At 33.2% G+C, this 15,187-nt stretch overlaps 1 protein-coding gene across 12 annotated transcripts in view; it reads left to right on the forward strand.

The window, feature by feature from the left end:
- Positions 1–14,745, forward strand: part of LOC136036571 (zinc finger protein ZFP2-like) — a 36,560-nt gene extending 21,815 nt beyond the window's left edge. For all 12 annotated transcript variants that reach the window (XM_065718908.1, XM_065718874.1, XM_065718886.1 and 9 more), the window contains 3 exons: positions 693–863; positions 8,506–9,393; positions 13,745–14,745. In XM_065718908.1, the coding sequence (XP_065574980.1) occupies positions 693–863; positions 8,506–9,393; positions 13,745–14,601 (1,916 nt within the window). In that variant the 3' untranslated portion in view covers positions 14,602–14,745. The remainder of the gene's footprint in view (positions 1–692; positions 864–8,505; positions 9,394–13,744) is intronic.
- Positions 14,746–15,187: the final 442 nt, after the last annotated feature.

A 15,187-nucleotide genomic window follows, 5' to 3' on the forward strand; every position in this document is an offset into this window, starting at 1 on the left:
ATCATCTTTTAAAACATTTTGCACATCACTAAATCTTTATTCCAAATTTTTAAGGTAAATTCATCTTAGATTTCTTTAGAAATTGAAGATGAACCGTCCAATCACGATAAAAATATGTTTGGAAATGCAACTTTTATTTTACTACCTATACAGGAAGGTCAATTTTGAACTTTTCTTTAGGTATATTTGGTAATCTTGAGACTTATTGCCACCCTCTTAAACTGGAGCCGAAAATTAGCATAAATGGTGGCATGCTTTTAATATATATTTTTCTGAAATATTGTCTGCCAAAACGAAATGGAAAACCCAAAGACGCTTAGACAATCTTTCTGCCAATCTTACAAAACTGTTTGTGTTTGTAAATTCCAAAATTTTAAGGTAATTTCACAAATTTTAGTAAACTACCTACACAGGAAGGTCATTTTTGAACCTACCTTTGATGTATCTGGTAATCTTGAGACTGATTGGCCACCCTCTTAGCTGAAGCCGAAAATTAACATAAACGATGGCATACTTTAGATATATTTTTTTCTTAAATTTATCTGCCGAAACAAAATGGAAAGCCCAAAAACAAATAGGCAATCTTTCGGCCAGTCTTGCAAGACTCTTTGTGTTTTAAAATTATATTTTAAAACCTTACCAAGTCTTTACTCCCTGATTTCTAAGGTACATTCATCTTAAATTTTCTTTAGAACTTGAAGAAGAACCGTCCAATGAAGACGAAAACGTGTTTGGATGTACAAATCCTATTTTACTACCCAAAGAGCCGGGTCATTCTTTAAACTTACCTTCAGATGTCTCTGACAATCTTCAGGCTGATTGCCACACTGTTAAACAGGAGACAAATATTAACATAAACGATGGTAAGCTTTTGATGTACTTTTCCAAAATTTGCCTGCCAAAACGAAATTTTGCACCCCCATCTTCCTTGGGAAATGTAGCAAAAGCCGGAATATATTTTTAGTGGATGGCTAAAAATTAATAGACCATAAAATCTTTCGCTAATGGTCGAATCTGTGTAAGCATATGCATTTGACAAGTTCTTTTTGGAAACTGGAATGATTAGGACATAGCAATTTCTTGATCAAACCAAAACCTTGAAAAAAAAAACAGTTCTTATAGCGAATGTGTTGGTCTTATTTTCACTTTCTTGTTAAACTTTGATGGTCTGATTCAATCGCAGTGGTGTATTTAGAATTTTTCTTCGGAGAGGAGGGGCGCCAGTTAAAAGCTCCTGGAAGTTCAAAAATTTACCAGTAATTGAGTAATGCTGTGACAGTCCCCATTTTGAGTTTATTTATTACTATGCTACAAAAAAAAAGGGTTCAACCAACGAAATCAAAGAGCTCTGTAATCTAGCTCTAAAGAGCAAAAGTTTGAGGAAGGGATAGCCCTCTCATGGGTTCTATTTAATTTCTGATCGTTTTTTTTAGATCATGCCCAGTTCTAACATAGATGTGAAGGGAGTACCCGCCCTGTAAACAGAGGCTAAACACCCGCCAAATCTTGGTGTGGGCATGAACTCAATTTTGCCCCCCCCCCAACTTTCACGTAAGAAAAATTCAAGTTTTGGCAGCATATTAATCGAATATTCTAAGTAAAAACTCATTTTCAGCACACGTGTGTTGCATGGAAATGTACTGAAACCAAATGTGGAACTCAGCCACACTGACCTCTAAGATAGATTATAACATCAAAGATCATAATCAACGAGGTTAAGTGATTAAATTGAAAGTGGAAAATTCAACCAGACTAAAGGCTGGCCCTCCTCAGCGAGAAACTTTCTTATTTAAGTAAACAATACGTCGGCGAAAGTAATAGGCGTGCAGTAATTTCAAATCAATTGCACAGAATGGATCATGTTGGACATAATGGATTATTATGGCCGGCAAAGGGCCCTTTGTGGTGGAAGCTTGGGCCCCCTGAAAAATCTGGGGTGGGCATTTGCCCACCCCTGACCCCCCCCCCCCCCCAAATGGCGCCTCTGCCTATAATCCCCCATTTCTTGCTGTTAGATTGTACATATCAATAAAAGCAAATTTATTGGTAGTGCCTCACTGTTTCATTTTTTCTGCTTAAGAACTCAAATAATTAAATCTTGGATTGTAATTAAAATTTTAGACGAAACTTGAATGTTTAGTCAAGATTTCCAATAATAAATGGGCATAATTAATGCAGTCTTTGAAGCATATGCCCCTCCAGCCAGACAAAATTGTCCATTTCCCCTCTATAGTAGCTAATGCGCAATTATACATCACGAAACATAATTTCAAATCATGAAACATAATTTTAAATTAAAAAAAATGGGTTCAATTAACAAAATTGAAGAGCTCTAATCTTGCTAATATTTCAATCAAATGAAAAACGATCTAAGAAATGTAAATCTTTCACTGCAGTCATTGTAAATAACACACTGTATATAATTCATTGTAAATGTATTCGACATAATCACTGTAAACTCTTACATTGGTCAATCGCTTTTTTCCAACTGTGTACTCACTCTTGATTTAATTCCCTACTCTTCCTGTTACCAAAGCCTGCTTACCTGCTGATCAAAATTTTGACTGGATGTGAGAATTAATGTATTTAATGAGAATTAGATTAATTCTAAAAATTAATTTTGAGAGTTAATGGGCTTGAGAGGGAGGCTGCCTGCCTTCCAAATACTTTGACTCTTCAAAAGGGCACTAAGCCTTTAGTTTTCGTATTGAATGTGTTCCTTTAAATTTTCCATGGTAGCGCTTTGCTGCCTATGATATTGTTTATATGCCCATTTGAAAACCCGCATGTATACAGTTTGTTTTTGTTTAATGGATTTTCCCCCAAAATGTTCCATAAAAGTTTCACTTGAATACACTTAATCTCATTAGTTACAGGAATCGTAGTAGCAGTGCTAATAAAAAAGACATAGTACTTTTTGGTTTTTTTTAAAATCCGCAACAACATACCCTGAAAGTTCCAACTTAAAAATGTAAGCCGTTCCTGTGATATTGCTATTACACTCTTTCGACAGTCTACATGCGCATAATTTGTTTTTGATTTATTTGAACATCTGCCTTAACATTCCTCGAAACCTTCACCTTAATACCCATAGCTTCAGTTTAGCAGTAGTTGTAGTAACAGAAGTATTACAGAGAGAGTTTATGAGAGAAAAATAATGGGTTTAATTTAAATAAAGTAGTGACAGGCGTACTAAAACGTGCTAAAAAAAAGCAACAACAAATCATTAATTAATAAGAAAAAATTCCAACGTTTTGATTCCACATCCGGGAGCCTTCGTCACCGGAAAAAACCTTTGTTAATCATCCAAAGAAAAAGAACGACACAAACAAAAGAGAAAAAAGGAACAAAAGGCAAAACAAATGAATAAAACGCAGATCTTCATAAAACTTCCAAAGTAGGAAAAACTTCCAAACTTTCAAAGTAGTTTTCTTCTTTTTTTTCCACGTTCATGAAGGCTCACGGATGTGGAGTTGAAATATTCGAAATTTTTTCATTCATTAATGTTTTTTGTTGCTTCTGTTTTTTGTACGTTTTAGTTTCTTACTGTTTTGAAAAGTAGAGTTAAGAGAAAGAGTCAAACTTTAGCGTAAAGAGCGGGGCGTTGATGAGGAAGCAGCCCCTTTCATATACGGAGTAATTTCTGTTCGTTTTAAGTTTTAATGTTGCTTCTTACTTTCGTTTAAAAAAATTGTTTTTTTTATTTAATTCTCTAAAAGGTTCGCCTGAATGTCCTTTCTCTTTTCGCATTCTGAAGTTCAAACTTGCCCACCTTTCTCAATTACAAATACTATGTGTAATCAACGGGCGAATAGCATAACTTATAGCCCTTGCCTCGACGCCCTTGGGGTTCTCAATTATGCTGAACAAAAGGGCTATGGCAAAATGTTGATTGGGCGTGTTTGAGGAATTCATGGGGGTGGAATGGGGATGATTGCTGCCTTCTATGGGGATGATACGCCGCACCCCATGCGGCAGGAGCCTTAAGTCAAAGTAAAGTTCTATTCACTTCTGTGTCTTCAAAAAGGGTACGAAAATTTTCAATTTCCCATTAAATTGATTATTTTCAAAGTTTTTACAACTACTCCTGCTATGCGAAGTGTCTTGGAGAAAAAAAAAATTAATAACTTGCGCCCATATTAATCTTAACTCAGCAGCACTTTTGTGCTGCCTATGTGCTGCCCCAAATGTATATTTTTGCAATTCATTTTGCTGTTAAAAATAAAACAGATAGTAAGTATTCTTAATGAATAAACTTTAAAGTTTGAATTTTTTTAATTTCTTGATAGGTTTCGTTCAAAACTCGTCTGTTATTGTCTAGAAACTTGTAAAGGGGCTTATTCAATTGCGAATCGAAATTTCTAGTGCCCTCTTTAATAGTCAAAAGTGATTGGAGGATAGCCAGATACCCCCCCCCCCACTATATCAATCATTCGTTCAAATAAATTCAATCAAAATTCTAAGATAGCCATTTTGTTCAACATGTTTGAACGTCCAGTATTTATATTATTGGTTTGACAGCCCCCCCCCCCCCCTTTCCCACAGCTCACAGGGCAAGGGCTATAAGTTATTCTAGTTGCCCATTACTATATATTATATTATAAACTTCGGAGAGGGCTAATTGGATTTCAAATCAAAAACTCCGGTGCCCTTTTTAAGAGTCGAAAGTGGTTGGAGGGCAACTAGCCCCCCTGCCCCATGTCCCCTTTTCTCCAAATACATACGGGAGAAATTTAGAAATAGCCATCTTATTAGAAATAATCTGAAGACCATATAACAAGGCCCTAGAGGTTGAAGCAAACCCCAGGGCCTGGGTGTAAAGGTTGTAAGCCAAGGGGGTCTATGAGGTTTTTATGGAAGGGTTGGTCAAATAAACTTTAGAGGAGTCTCATTTATTGGAAATTGAAAGTTTTAGTTCTATTGTAATATTCAAAAGTGAGGAAAGGCAACTATCTCCCCTCCCCCAACGCCGTTTTTCCCCAAACATAACTGATTAAAACTTTGAGATAGCTATTATGGTTAAAATGGTCCAAAGAATATATAACAATACCTCCAGGGCTGACACGACCTCTTGGAGCCCTGGAGCAAGGGTTGTAAGTTATGGTTTTGTGCACAAAAGGTTTTTATGGAACGGGTGGTCAATTAAACTTCGGATGAGGATCCTTTATTGGAAATTGGAAATTATAGTACCGTTTTTAAGACTGAAGGTGATATTAGGGCAACCAGTCCCCTCCCCCCATTTCTATACCCATTATTTCCCAAAAAATCATCAAATCAAAATTTTGTTACTTCTATTTTCTTCAGTATTGTTAAAAGGTCCCCCTAATAGCCCTCAGGAAGAGCTGTACCTTAGGGAATTCATTCATTGTTTAGATATACTAATGTTATTGATAAACGTATTCGTGTTTTGACCTTTACTTTTCCAAAAGACGAAGGGCATTTAGGTGAGTCTGTCAGGGAATGTTGAATTAAATCAAAACATGTTGTGCTCTTATGGGTTAAATTCTCCATGAGGAGTTTCCTGCATGAGTACTTTTCTATTAGGAAATATTTCCGGAAACAGTTTTCCAAGCTGGATCGCGTTTCCTCCATTTACTGCATGATTTGGAAATCGATTAGAAATAAAGAAAATTAAAAAGCAAACAGTCCTTTTTCATATGAATGTAGGCTATGGCGACTTTTCCAGGTGAATTTTTCCGAAGAAAATTTTTACGGTGGGATTTACAGCTAGGACAACATTGTCCGAAAGAATTATACGTGTGAGGAAATCGCCAAGGAGGGATTTGTGTGTGTGTGTGTGGGGGGTGGGGGGGGTTCTATAGAGGGGGGATCTAAACTTTATTTGAAAAAACTAACAGAAATAAAAAACAACAAAACAAATTTTTCAACTGTAAGTAAAGAGTATTAAAACGAAAAAAAAAACACTAATCTTTGTCTAAGGTTTGCCTCCTCTCCCCTCCTAAATCTTTCTCTCTCTTTACCCTAAAGCTTTACTTTTTGACCCAATTCTTTAATAACGGCTTCTAGAAACACAAGGGTTGTTGAACTGGTATAAGAAGCTTCAGCTAAAAAGCTTTAGTGAAACGGTCGTGGGATTGAGGAGGGAGAAGTACCCCTCATATACGGGACAATTTTTGTTGGCTTTATGTTTTATTGCTGCTTCTTACTTTCAGTTGAAATTTTGTTTCATTTAATCCTCTTTAAGGGATATCAGGCAAAGATCGACTTTCTGTTCTAAAAATTTAAGAATGACTTATGAAGCATAAGGGTCGTTTAATTAGAATAATAAGTAAGTTCTAAAAAAAATAACTTCAGCATAAAGAGCTTAGTTTTGAGATGTCCTAATTTTTAATTCTGCTCTTTACTGTCAGTTGAAAAAAAAAACCTTGTGTTTGTTTAGTTTCTGATCTTTTTTGAATAATCTCTGAAAATTCAGCCTCCCCTCAATGGTAAATCCTTTCCGTCACTGAAAATTCCCCGTGGAAAGATCCTCTCAAGTACCCTCCTCCCCCCCTCCTGCGCTAGAAAATGTCCTGTGTCCCAATAGAAAATCTCTCCCGGAAAAGTATCTTTCTACATCCCGACGGCCAATTTTATATAAATAATGGGTAAATTTTATAGCTTGTACCCCTTCTTCCGGGAGCTGTGAGGGGTAAATCATCCTCAGAAACATAGTTACTAGATATTTTGAAGTGCTTTTTTTCTTTCATAAAATGGCTATCTAAAAAATTTTATCAGACAACTTTGGGAAAAATGAACATGGGAGGGGGACTAGCTACTCTCTAATATTTTTGGTCACTCACGAATGGCATTAGAACCCTTAATTTCCGTTAAAATGAGTCCCTTCCTGATCTTCTAGGGTAACTGGTTCGATACGATTGCCCCTGGGAAAAAAACAACAAATAAACAAGCATCCGGGATTTTGCTTCTGGCAAAAAAATTACAAAATCTCATATTTTGTATATAGGATCTTGAAACCTCTACAGTTAAGTTTTGTTTGATATGCTGAACCTGTTGTTATGATTTTCATTAAGATCACTTGTTTTTTTGTGTTTTTTTGGTCGTTTGCCCCCCTCCCCCTTCTTCAAAAGTTTGGCAAATTTTTCTTAGGCTCGAAACTTTTACTGAGTTACATTAATCTTGATGAATTTGTATATTTTTAATAAGCATCAATATTCAAATATCTTGATGTATCCATTGTTACCAAGACTCGGTTTCTCAGAGTTCTGGCTGCTATTGAGTCTCATCAATCCTTGCTATGGTCCTTGCCTTGTTATTTTCTGTTGGTCCGTTTTCAATTTTTAGAATATTTCTTCTTCTCTCCTCTTACTTTAATATTTTAATTTAAGACACTAATGCTGGGATCATTTTGTTACTTGATTCTGTCTGTCTGTTAATTTGTATTTTTTTAATTTAGTGCACTTTTTTTTTTATGCATACACAGAAAACTGACTGAAAATCCTTGAAAAATCAAAATTATCCTTTTTTAAGAGCATTTGTAGATCCTTCCTCGTGAAAATTTTAAGTTTATCATAGTTCTGACTTATGAAAGGCAAAGATGTGAAACTATTGAGTTCAGTGATGCAAGTATATTTTCATTTGGATGTAATCTATAGATGCAAGATAATAACATAATTATTTGATTCGGACAGAGCATATACTTACAGTATTTTTCTATCTAATCGTTTCTTTCGAACGCGGTTCCATTGTTAGCTGTTGCTAATAAAAAACAAACCACGGCCCATGGTAACCAAAACTTTAAAACATCTCAACAGAAACTATTTAATTGGAAAACTTTGAGTCGTTTTAAAAACAAAATGTGGTTCTGAAAACAGATTTTTGGAGTTAGAAAAATAGACTGAAAGCACTCGAAGAGGCGCTGGATCCGAATAAAAATTATATTATAAGAATAGACATTGCTAAAAACCTCGTGAACAAAATTTGCAGGCCTTCACCTAGAACAATAAAGCAAATCGATTTTATGCAGTGCGAATATTTCCTTTTTTCTTTTCTTTTTTATTTAATAGAAAAATACACATTAGTGATATAAAGACCAAAATCAAATTTTCTGTTGTTAAAATATGATGGAATGGAAATCTCGGGTTAATTTTTTTTTCTATGGTGATTCCAATGGTAGACTTTTTATTCCCATTTGCTTCCAATTTGTACTGTTTTCAAAATTAACATTTTTTTTCATTATAAGCATGATTTAAGTATTAAGAAAAGCTGAAATGATTGATACTATATTTGAGTCAGCATGAAAGAGCAAAAATTTTCCTCTAAACAGGTCTTTTTCAATAGTAACACTTTTGTGTTACTATTGAAACATGATATTTTTGGCTAAACTATATTACTAAATTTATTTGTTTCATGAGTTTTTCTCGTTTTCCAACGCTTGATTCATCAATGAAATACCACATTGAAATTGTATGGCAATCAAAATTTTGTATCATAAAAAAGTTGGCTTTGTGTGGATTTTTATGTGATTTTTTGTGCATTTTTTAGAAGCTGAAGATACATCCTCAAATGATCATCAAATTATTTTTGGAAATGAGAACCCTGTATTATCAATAGAACATAAGGCCAATCTGTTGAAATCAATGCCAAGAGAAGACACATATAAGTGCAAAGTATGTACTAAAAGTTTCTCAACTGATAGAGCTTATTATGCACATGTGACGACTCATAAACCTTTTAGGTGTGATATTTGCGATAAGGTGTTTGGTCACAATTATGAATTGACTCGTCATCAAAGAACCCATACTGGGGAGAAACCTTATAAATGTGAAATTTGCGCAAAAAGTTTTATTTCAAGCTCCGGTTTATCTCTTCATCGGAAAACTCATTCTGGGAAAAAACCTTTTGAATGTGAAAGATGCAAAAAGCGTTTTGCTTCAAGGTATAATTTTACCTTACATCAAAGAAGTTATACTGGAGAAAAACCTTTTGAATGTGATATGTGTGAGAAACGTTATCCTTCCAGTTCCAGTTTGTCATATCATAAAAGAACTCACGGAGAACAAAAAACTGAAGGAAAACTTTACGAATGTGAAATATGTAAAAAACGCTATAATTCTGGCTTCGGCCTGTCATATCATCAAAGAACTCATACTGGAGAAAAACCTTATAAATGTGAAATATGCAAAAAAAGTTTTACTTCAAGTTCCAGTTTATCTCTTCATCAGAGAAATCATACTGGAGAAAAACCTTTTAAATGTGAAATATGTAAAAAATGTTTTGCAGGGAGTTCTGATTTAAATCGCCATAAAAAAGCTCACACTGGAGAAAAACCTTTTGAATGTGATGTGTGTAAGAAACGTTATATTTACAGTGCCAGTTTATCTTACCATCAAAGAAGTCACACTGGAGAAAAACCTTATGAATGTGAAACATGTAAGAAACGCTATACTTCCCATTCTGGTTTAAATTATCATCAACGGACTCATATTTGAAAAAAAAACTAACTTTCGAATATAAGTTGTGCATTAAATGTCTAATTGAGGTTTCTGGTTTATCCCTTCATCAAAAAACTTCAACTTTAGACTAACTTCTTGCACATGATATCTATTAGAAATTTTTATTTTAGTTTTAATTTATCTTTTTATAAAAGTACTCATACTAGAGGAAAACTATTTGAGCCATTGATCCTTTCAGTGGTATATTTAAACTTTGGTAACTTATTGGGTGAATTCTAGATAATGGAGATTATCCATTGTTTCAAAAGGAATAAGATGCTGGAGATGAAGTTTGTTAGAAGAAACTCATGTGACTAGATTTGGTTCGTTTGAGAACAGTGTTTATGTTAAATTTAGGACATTTGGAAAAAGATTGGCTTGTTTTGTTTGCTTAGAGAGTTAAAGTTTCTATTTTTTGTATGAAAAGTTTTTTCAAGATCTTTGAACTATGTTGAAATGAACCACAGACAGTGCTGGGTCCGGGCGTTTTTACCACTGGGCTTCAGCATGGCACGCGGCAGGCTTCTATATATATAGATTCTCATTGTCCCTTGTGTTCATTTTTGGATCGAATTGATGACGTAAATTAGAATCCTAATCAGGCCCTTTCTCTTTGAGCCGCAAGTCTGGTTTTGCGTTGCTCTGGTGTTGCCTTTTTGGTGACATTGTAGGATAATTATACACGCATTGCTTTTGTAATATAGCGACACATCTTCTTTTTTTCCTATCTCTATTAAGGCTTTCGAATTGCTTTAATCCATTGTCAAAATATATTGAAATATTTGTGCAACCACCAGTTTTTTACATTTTAAACAATTTAATAAAATTTAAAAAGAGCCTCAATTTTTTTAGCTCGTGTAACGGTAATAACGTGTGACGGTGTAACGGTAAAGATAGTGTAAGTACAGACACTGCATTTTCATATATATAGACTGAACTTCAAACTTTTGGTTTTTTGTTTTAAGGTGTTCGAATTGCTTTAATCCATTATCTAAATATATTGTAATATTTCTGCAACCACCCGTTTTTTACATTTTAAGCAATTTAATAAAATTTGAAAAGAGCCTCAATTTTTTGAGCTCGTGTAACGGTAATAACGTGTAATGGTGAAACGGTAAAGATAGTGTAAGGACAGACACTACATTTTTATATATATAGACTGAACTTCAAACTTTTGGTTTTCTGTTTTAAGATGTTCGAATTGCTTTAATCCATTATCTAAATATATTGAAATATTTGTGCAAGCACCAGTTTTTACATTTTAAGCAATTTAATAAAGTTTAAAAAGAGCCTCAATTTTTTGAGCTCGTCTAACGGTAATAACGTGTAATGGTGTAACGGTAAAGATAGGACAGACACTACATTTTTATATATATATATAGACTGAATTTCAAACTTTTGGTTTTCTGTTTTAAGGTTTTCGAATTGCTTTTATCCATTGTCTAAATATATTGAAATATTTGTGCAATCACCAGTTTTTTACATTTTAAGCAACTTAAAAAAAATTAAAAAGAGCCTCAATTTTTTGAGCTCGTGTAACGGTGTAACGGTAAACATATTGTAACAGACAGACGGACGGACGGACACTATATTTTTATATATATAGATTATAAATTATATTAGATAATATTATATTATAAATTATATCTGATTAATGTATAATATTAATTTTCGCAATAAACAACCATCTGTAATCTATTGCTAAGCTTGAGAGTCTGTAAGAGTCTCTTTTTTTTTCTACAAATGATTGTGTAAATTTTATTTGAAGTTTCATTTTTCGATAGTTATGAATATTAAGATTAAACTTTATATGAAATAATTTGAATTCTAATTTTTGGTCTTTGTTTGGATTAATAATTGTGAGGTATTTTTTATGTGTGTATGTTTTTTTTTCTCTGCACCCAATACCTTTTTACCTAAACTTGCGAATACTTGTGAATGTGAGTACTCGTGACTACAACTGCTTGCGATTTCCATTTTTACTACTAGTGATAATAAGTGAAACTAAGGACTTGTCACTGCTGCTACAATTGCCGTTATGATTGCAGCTAATTCGACTTCTTCTAGTAACAGAAATACTGGTATTGCTATTACCACAACAACTTATACTTAGACTACAACTGTTGAACTAAAAAAAAAAAAATGTTTGAGTGTATCTAGGTTGTCAAAATAGCACATAAATGCTTTATGTCATCAACAAAATAGGTTGTTTTCTGAGACTTATAGGGATAGTTGTGCACGCAGATTGTCAAAAGATATTCTCTACCATAACCCAGGAAGACCGATGGGTATTACTTTTGAATTTTCAGGGCATGCTATTGGGAACTATTAAATAAATTAAAACCCAATTTATGCATCCAAAATTGTCAAATGGCGTACCTGTGATATCTTAGCAACTGTTCAGTTTATCCAGTTGAATCTTCAAGGGGATGTTGAGCTGAATCAAGTGGCAATATGTCGGAACGAACCACATATTAACTTTTTGTTAATACGTATTAATATTTGTTTATGTAGTATTGATGTTTTTTATATGTTTTAATATTTATTATGATAGTAAAAATGTTGTCAAGTATATTGTGAAATATAAGAATATTAAATAATAATAAATATATTAAAAATGGTTTATTAATTAAATAAAAAATAGATTAAATAGAAAAACAGTTTTTGCATACAAGGTTGACAAAAAAGGTTTATTTGTAATCTCTCATGAACCTATATGGAAATTAGTTTTGTATTTTTAGTGTATCTTGACGGGAAAGGTGTGCTGCCATTTGTTTTCTCAGGATCGTAACATGGTCTTAACATATGGGTCTTAGCAAAATTCTCAGGGTTGTAGCATAGTGGTGGTTGGAATGCCTTCAATTCGATAGAAGCTCAAAGATAATGCAGGTCTTGACACATTCATTTGATCAGTATTCACGCAATTTTCAATCCAAAACTATACTTTGCAGCTATTACTAAGGCCGGTTGCAAAATTTTCTGCAGTCCATGAATAGCAAGGCAAAATATTAATCTTTAGGGAAACAAATTTAAAAAAGTTTTACACATATTTATTTTATCAACTCATGAAAGAAATCTGTCAATTAGAAACTAGCAGAAATTAATTTAAAAAAAAAATTCTACCAAGGTAGTTTTTCATATTAAATGACTAAATTAAACTTTTGATGAACAGAAATAAAGTCAAATAGCGATTGGAATATACAAAGAACATAAGCGACTGTCAATGAAGATGGGAAAGTCAAACTAAAAGATAGTGGAATAAATAATGAAATTAAACATGAAACGAACAGAAACCACCACAAACAGGAAAGAGAGAAATGCTCCCTGTGTCTTGTAAAGACCAGATGTATTTTGGTTTACCTAAAAACAATACAGTTATACATATTCTTTATTGTTGTTTTATAAATACAAATTAATCAGACTTGCATGAATGAATATCAATACATGTCAAATTATCTATCTTTATTTCATTAACTCTTTTCAGTAATGTTGGTTTTTATGATGATTTCTTTTTGGTTGATGTTAGAACAAATTAGGACTCAGATTCATATAACAATTATTTTCTGGAAAGATATAATGAATTTCAGCAATTCCTTGTCGGTATGGGCTTCAGTTTCTCGTTGATATTGATTTAAGTTCGTTTTATACTTCAATTACAGTTTGGTTTTATGTCTACTCTTCTTAGTTTGAATACAGCTCATCGCCTTTCTTTGAAAAACTTCTTTTGTGGATTATTTGTTAAATCAACCAACAAAAGGATGATTAATGACAATTATTCGAATATCAATTATGAAGTTGAGGAACTCGCAAAAATGAAGCTGATTTAGACAGCTCAATAAATAAAAAGCAATATTGGCTCATTTTACATTTATATTTTATGTTCCGTGTTTGTCATCTTTCTTGTATAAATTTATATTTTTTTTATTTGTCCACTTTCATAAAATAAAAACGAAATGCAAATGGAAAACTATACATGACTATTTGTATTTATTATTTGAATTTTCACTTTAATGAGAAAAGAATTATTAATTTTTTGGAGTATTCTTAGCCTGTTCGTAAACTAATTTAAATGAAACAGAAATCAGTGAGAAAATGACCACTTTTTCGTCATTGGCAGGCTTAAGGGTTTTTTTAGGGGAAAGAATAAAATCGCTAGAGAACTAATTTTAATACTTTTACTGTGGGTTTCCTTTTCCTTAGCACATGCCTTATTATTATGTTATTATGATTATGATAACATAATAATAATTAGTATTATGTATTATGATTTCTGTAATTTTTCATTTCAGATATTCTTAATGCACCCCTCTGTGTTCTTTCCGAACAAGAATATCCGATACCTAATTTGCCTGATTTTGCAAGCGTATATCTAAAGCAAGAAATAGATCAAGGGCTTAAATGTGAGGTGTTGAATGGACTCAATGTCTTTCCTAAAAATATTCCGGAAAAAGAAGACCTTGAAAAAAGGCAAAGCTATGGTTTGGAAATGTTGCCTAAAGACCATATATTTAACTGTAGAATTTGCAGTAAAAGTTTTCGGGAAAACAAAGATACGAGTGCGCATATGGCTGTTCACTGTGGGAAGAGACGTTTCGAATGTGATATATGTCAGAAAGAGTTTCCGTTTCATTTCAATCTGTCGCAACATCAACGAACTCATACTGGAGAAAAACCTTACAAATGCAAAATTTGCACGAAAGGCTTTACTTCATGTTCTAACTTATCGGTTCATCAAAGAATTCATACTGGGGGAAAACTTTTCGAATGTGGTCTATGTTCAAAACATTTCGCTTCAACTTCTGGTTTGTCTCATCATCAAAGAACTCACATAGGAGAAAAATATTTTGAGTGTAATATATGTAAAAAGTGTTTTACTTCATTTTCTGGTTTTTCCCGTCATACAAAAAAACTCACACTGGTGAAAAGCTTTATAAGTGTAATATCTGCGAGAAAACATTTACTGCCAGATCTAATTTTAGTATTCATCAAAGAATTCATACTGGAGAAAAACCTTTTGAATGTCATGTATGTAAGAAACGTTTTACTTATAGTTCCCATTTATCTCGTCATCAAAGAACGCATACTGGCAGAAAACCTTTTGGGTGTGACATTTGTAAGAAAACATTCACTACAAAATCTAATTTAGCTAAACATCAAATAATTCACACTAAAGAAAACCCCTTTGAATGTGAAATATGTAAGAAATGCTTTACTTGTAGTTCCCATTTATCTCGTCATCAACGAACTCATATAAAACTCTTAGAATGTTATGTGTGTAGGAAACATTTTGCTTCAATTTTGGATTTATCTTCTCATCAACAAACTTCTGCTTGAGAAAAATGATTGACTCTAATTTATTTGCCTGGCGGAAAAATAAGGAAATGTGTTTCCTGCTCTTTAACTTGAGGATATCCGAATTGCTTTTGAGCTGAATGTAGTTATTATCAGACATGTCTGTGGTAGCTGTGCAAGTGAATGTAATGCATGAAATGAATGATCACGTTCCGTTAACGAACCTAGGAAAAGACAAGTAGGTCAAGCAAAATACGATGAATATTTGAATGACCTCTACTGAACGTGTAGAACAATTTGGTTATCTAGTTCAGGTGCATTTTCTCATGCTGGAGAAAAACCTTTCAAGTGCTCCGGTAATGGTGCAGTGTGTTTGACCTCAGGTTGGTATTACGGGAATAAAGATCGAACCTAACAGAATTAATAATAGTTGTATAATA

Source organism: Artemia franciscana, chromosome 2 (assembly GCF_032884065.1).
Source record: "Artemia franciscana chromosome 2, ASM3288406v1, whole genome shotgun sequence".
Lineage (NCBI taxonomy): Eukaryota > Metazoa > Arthropoda > Branchiopoda > Anostraca > Artemiidae > Artemia > Artemia franciscana.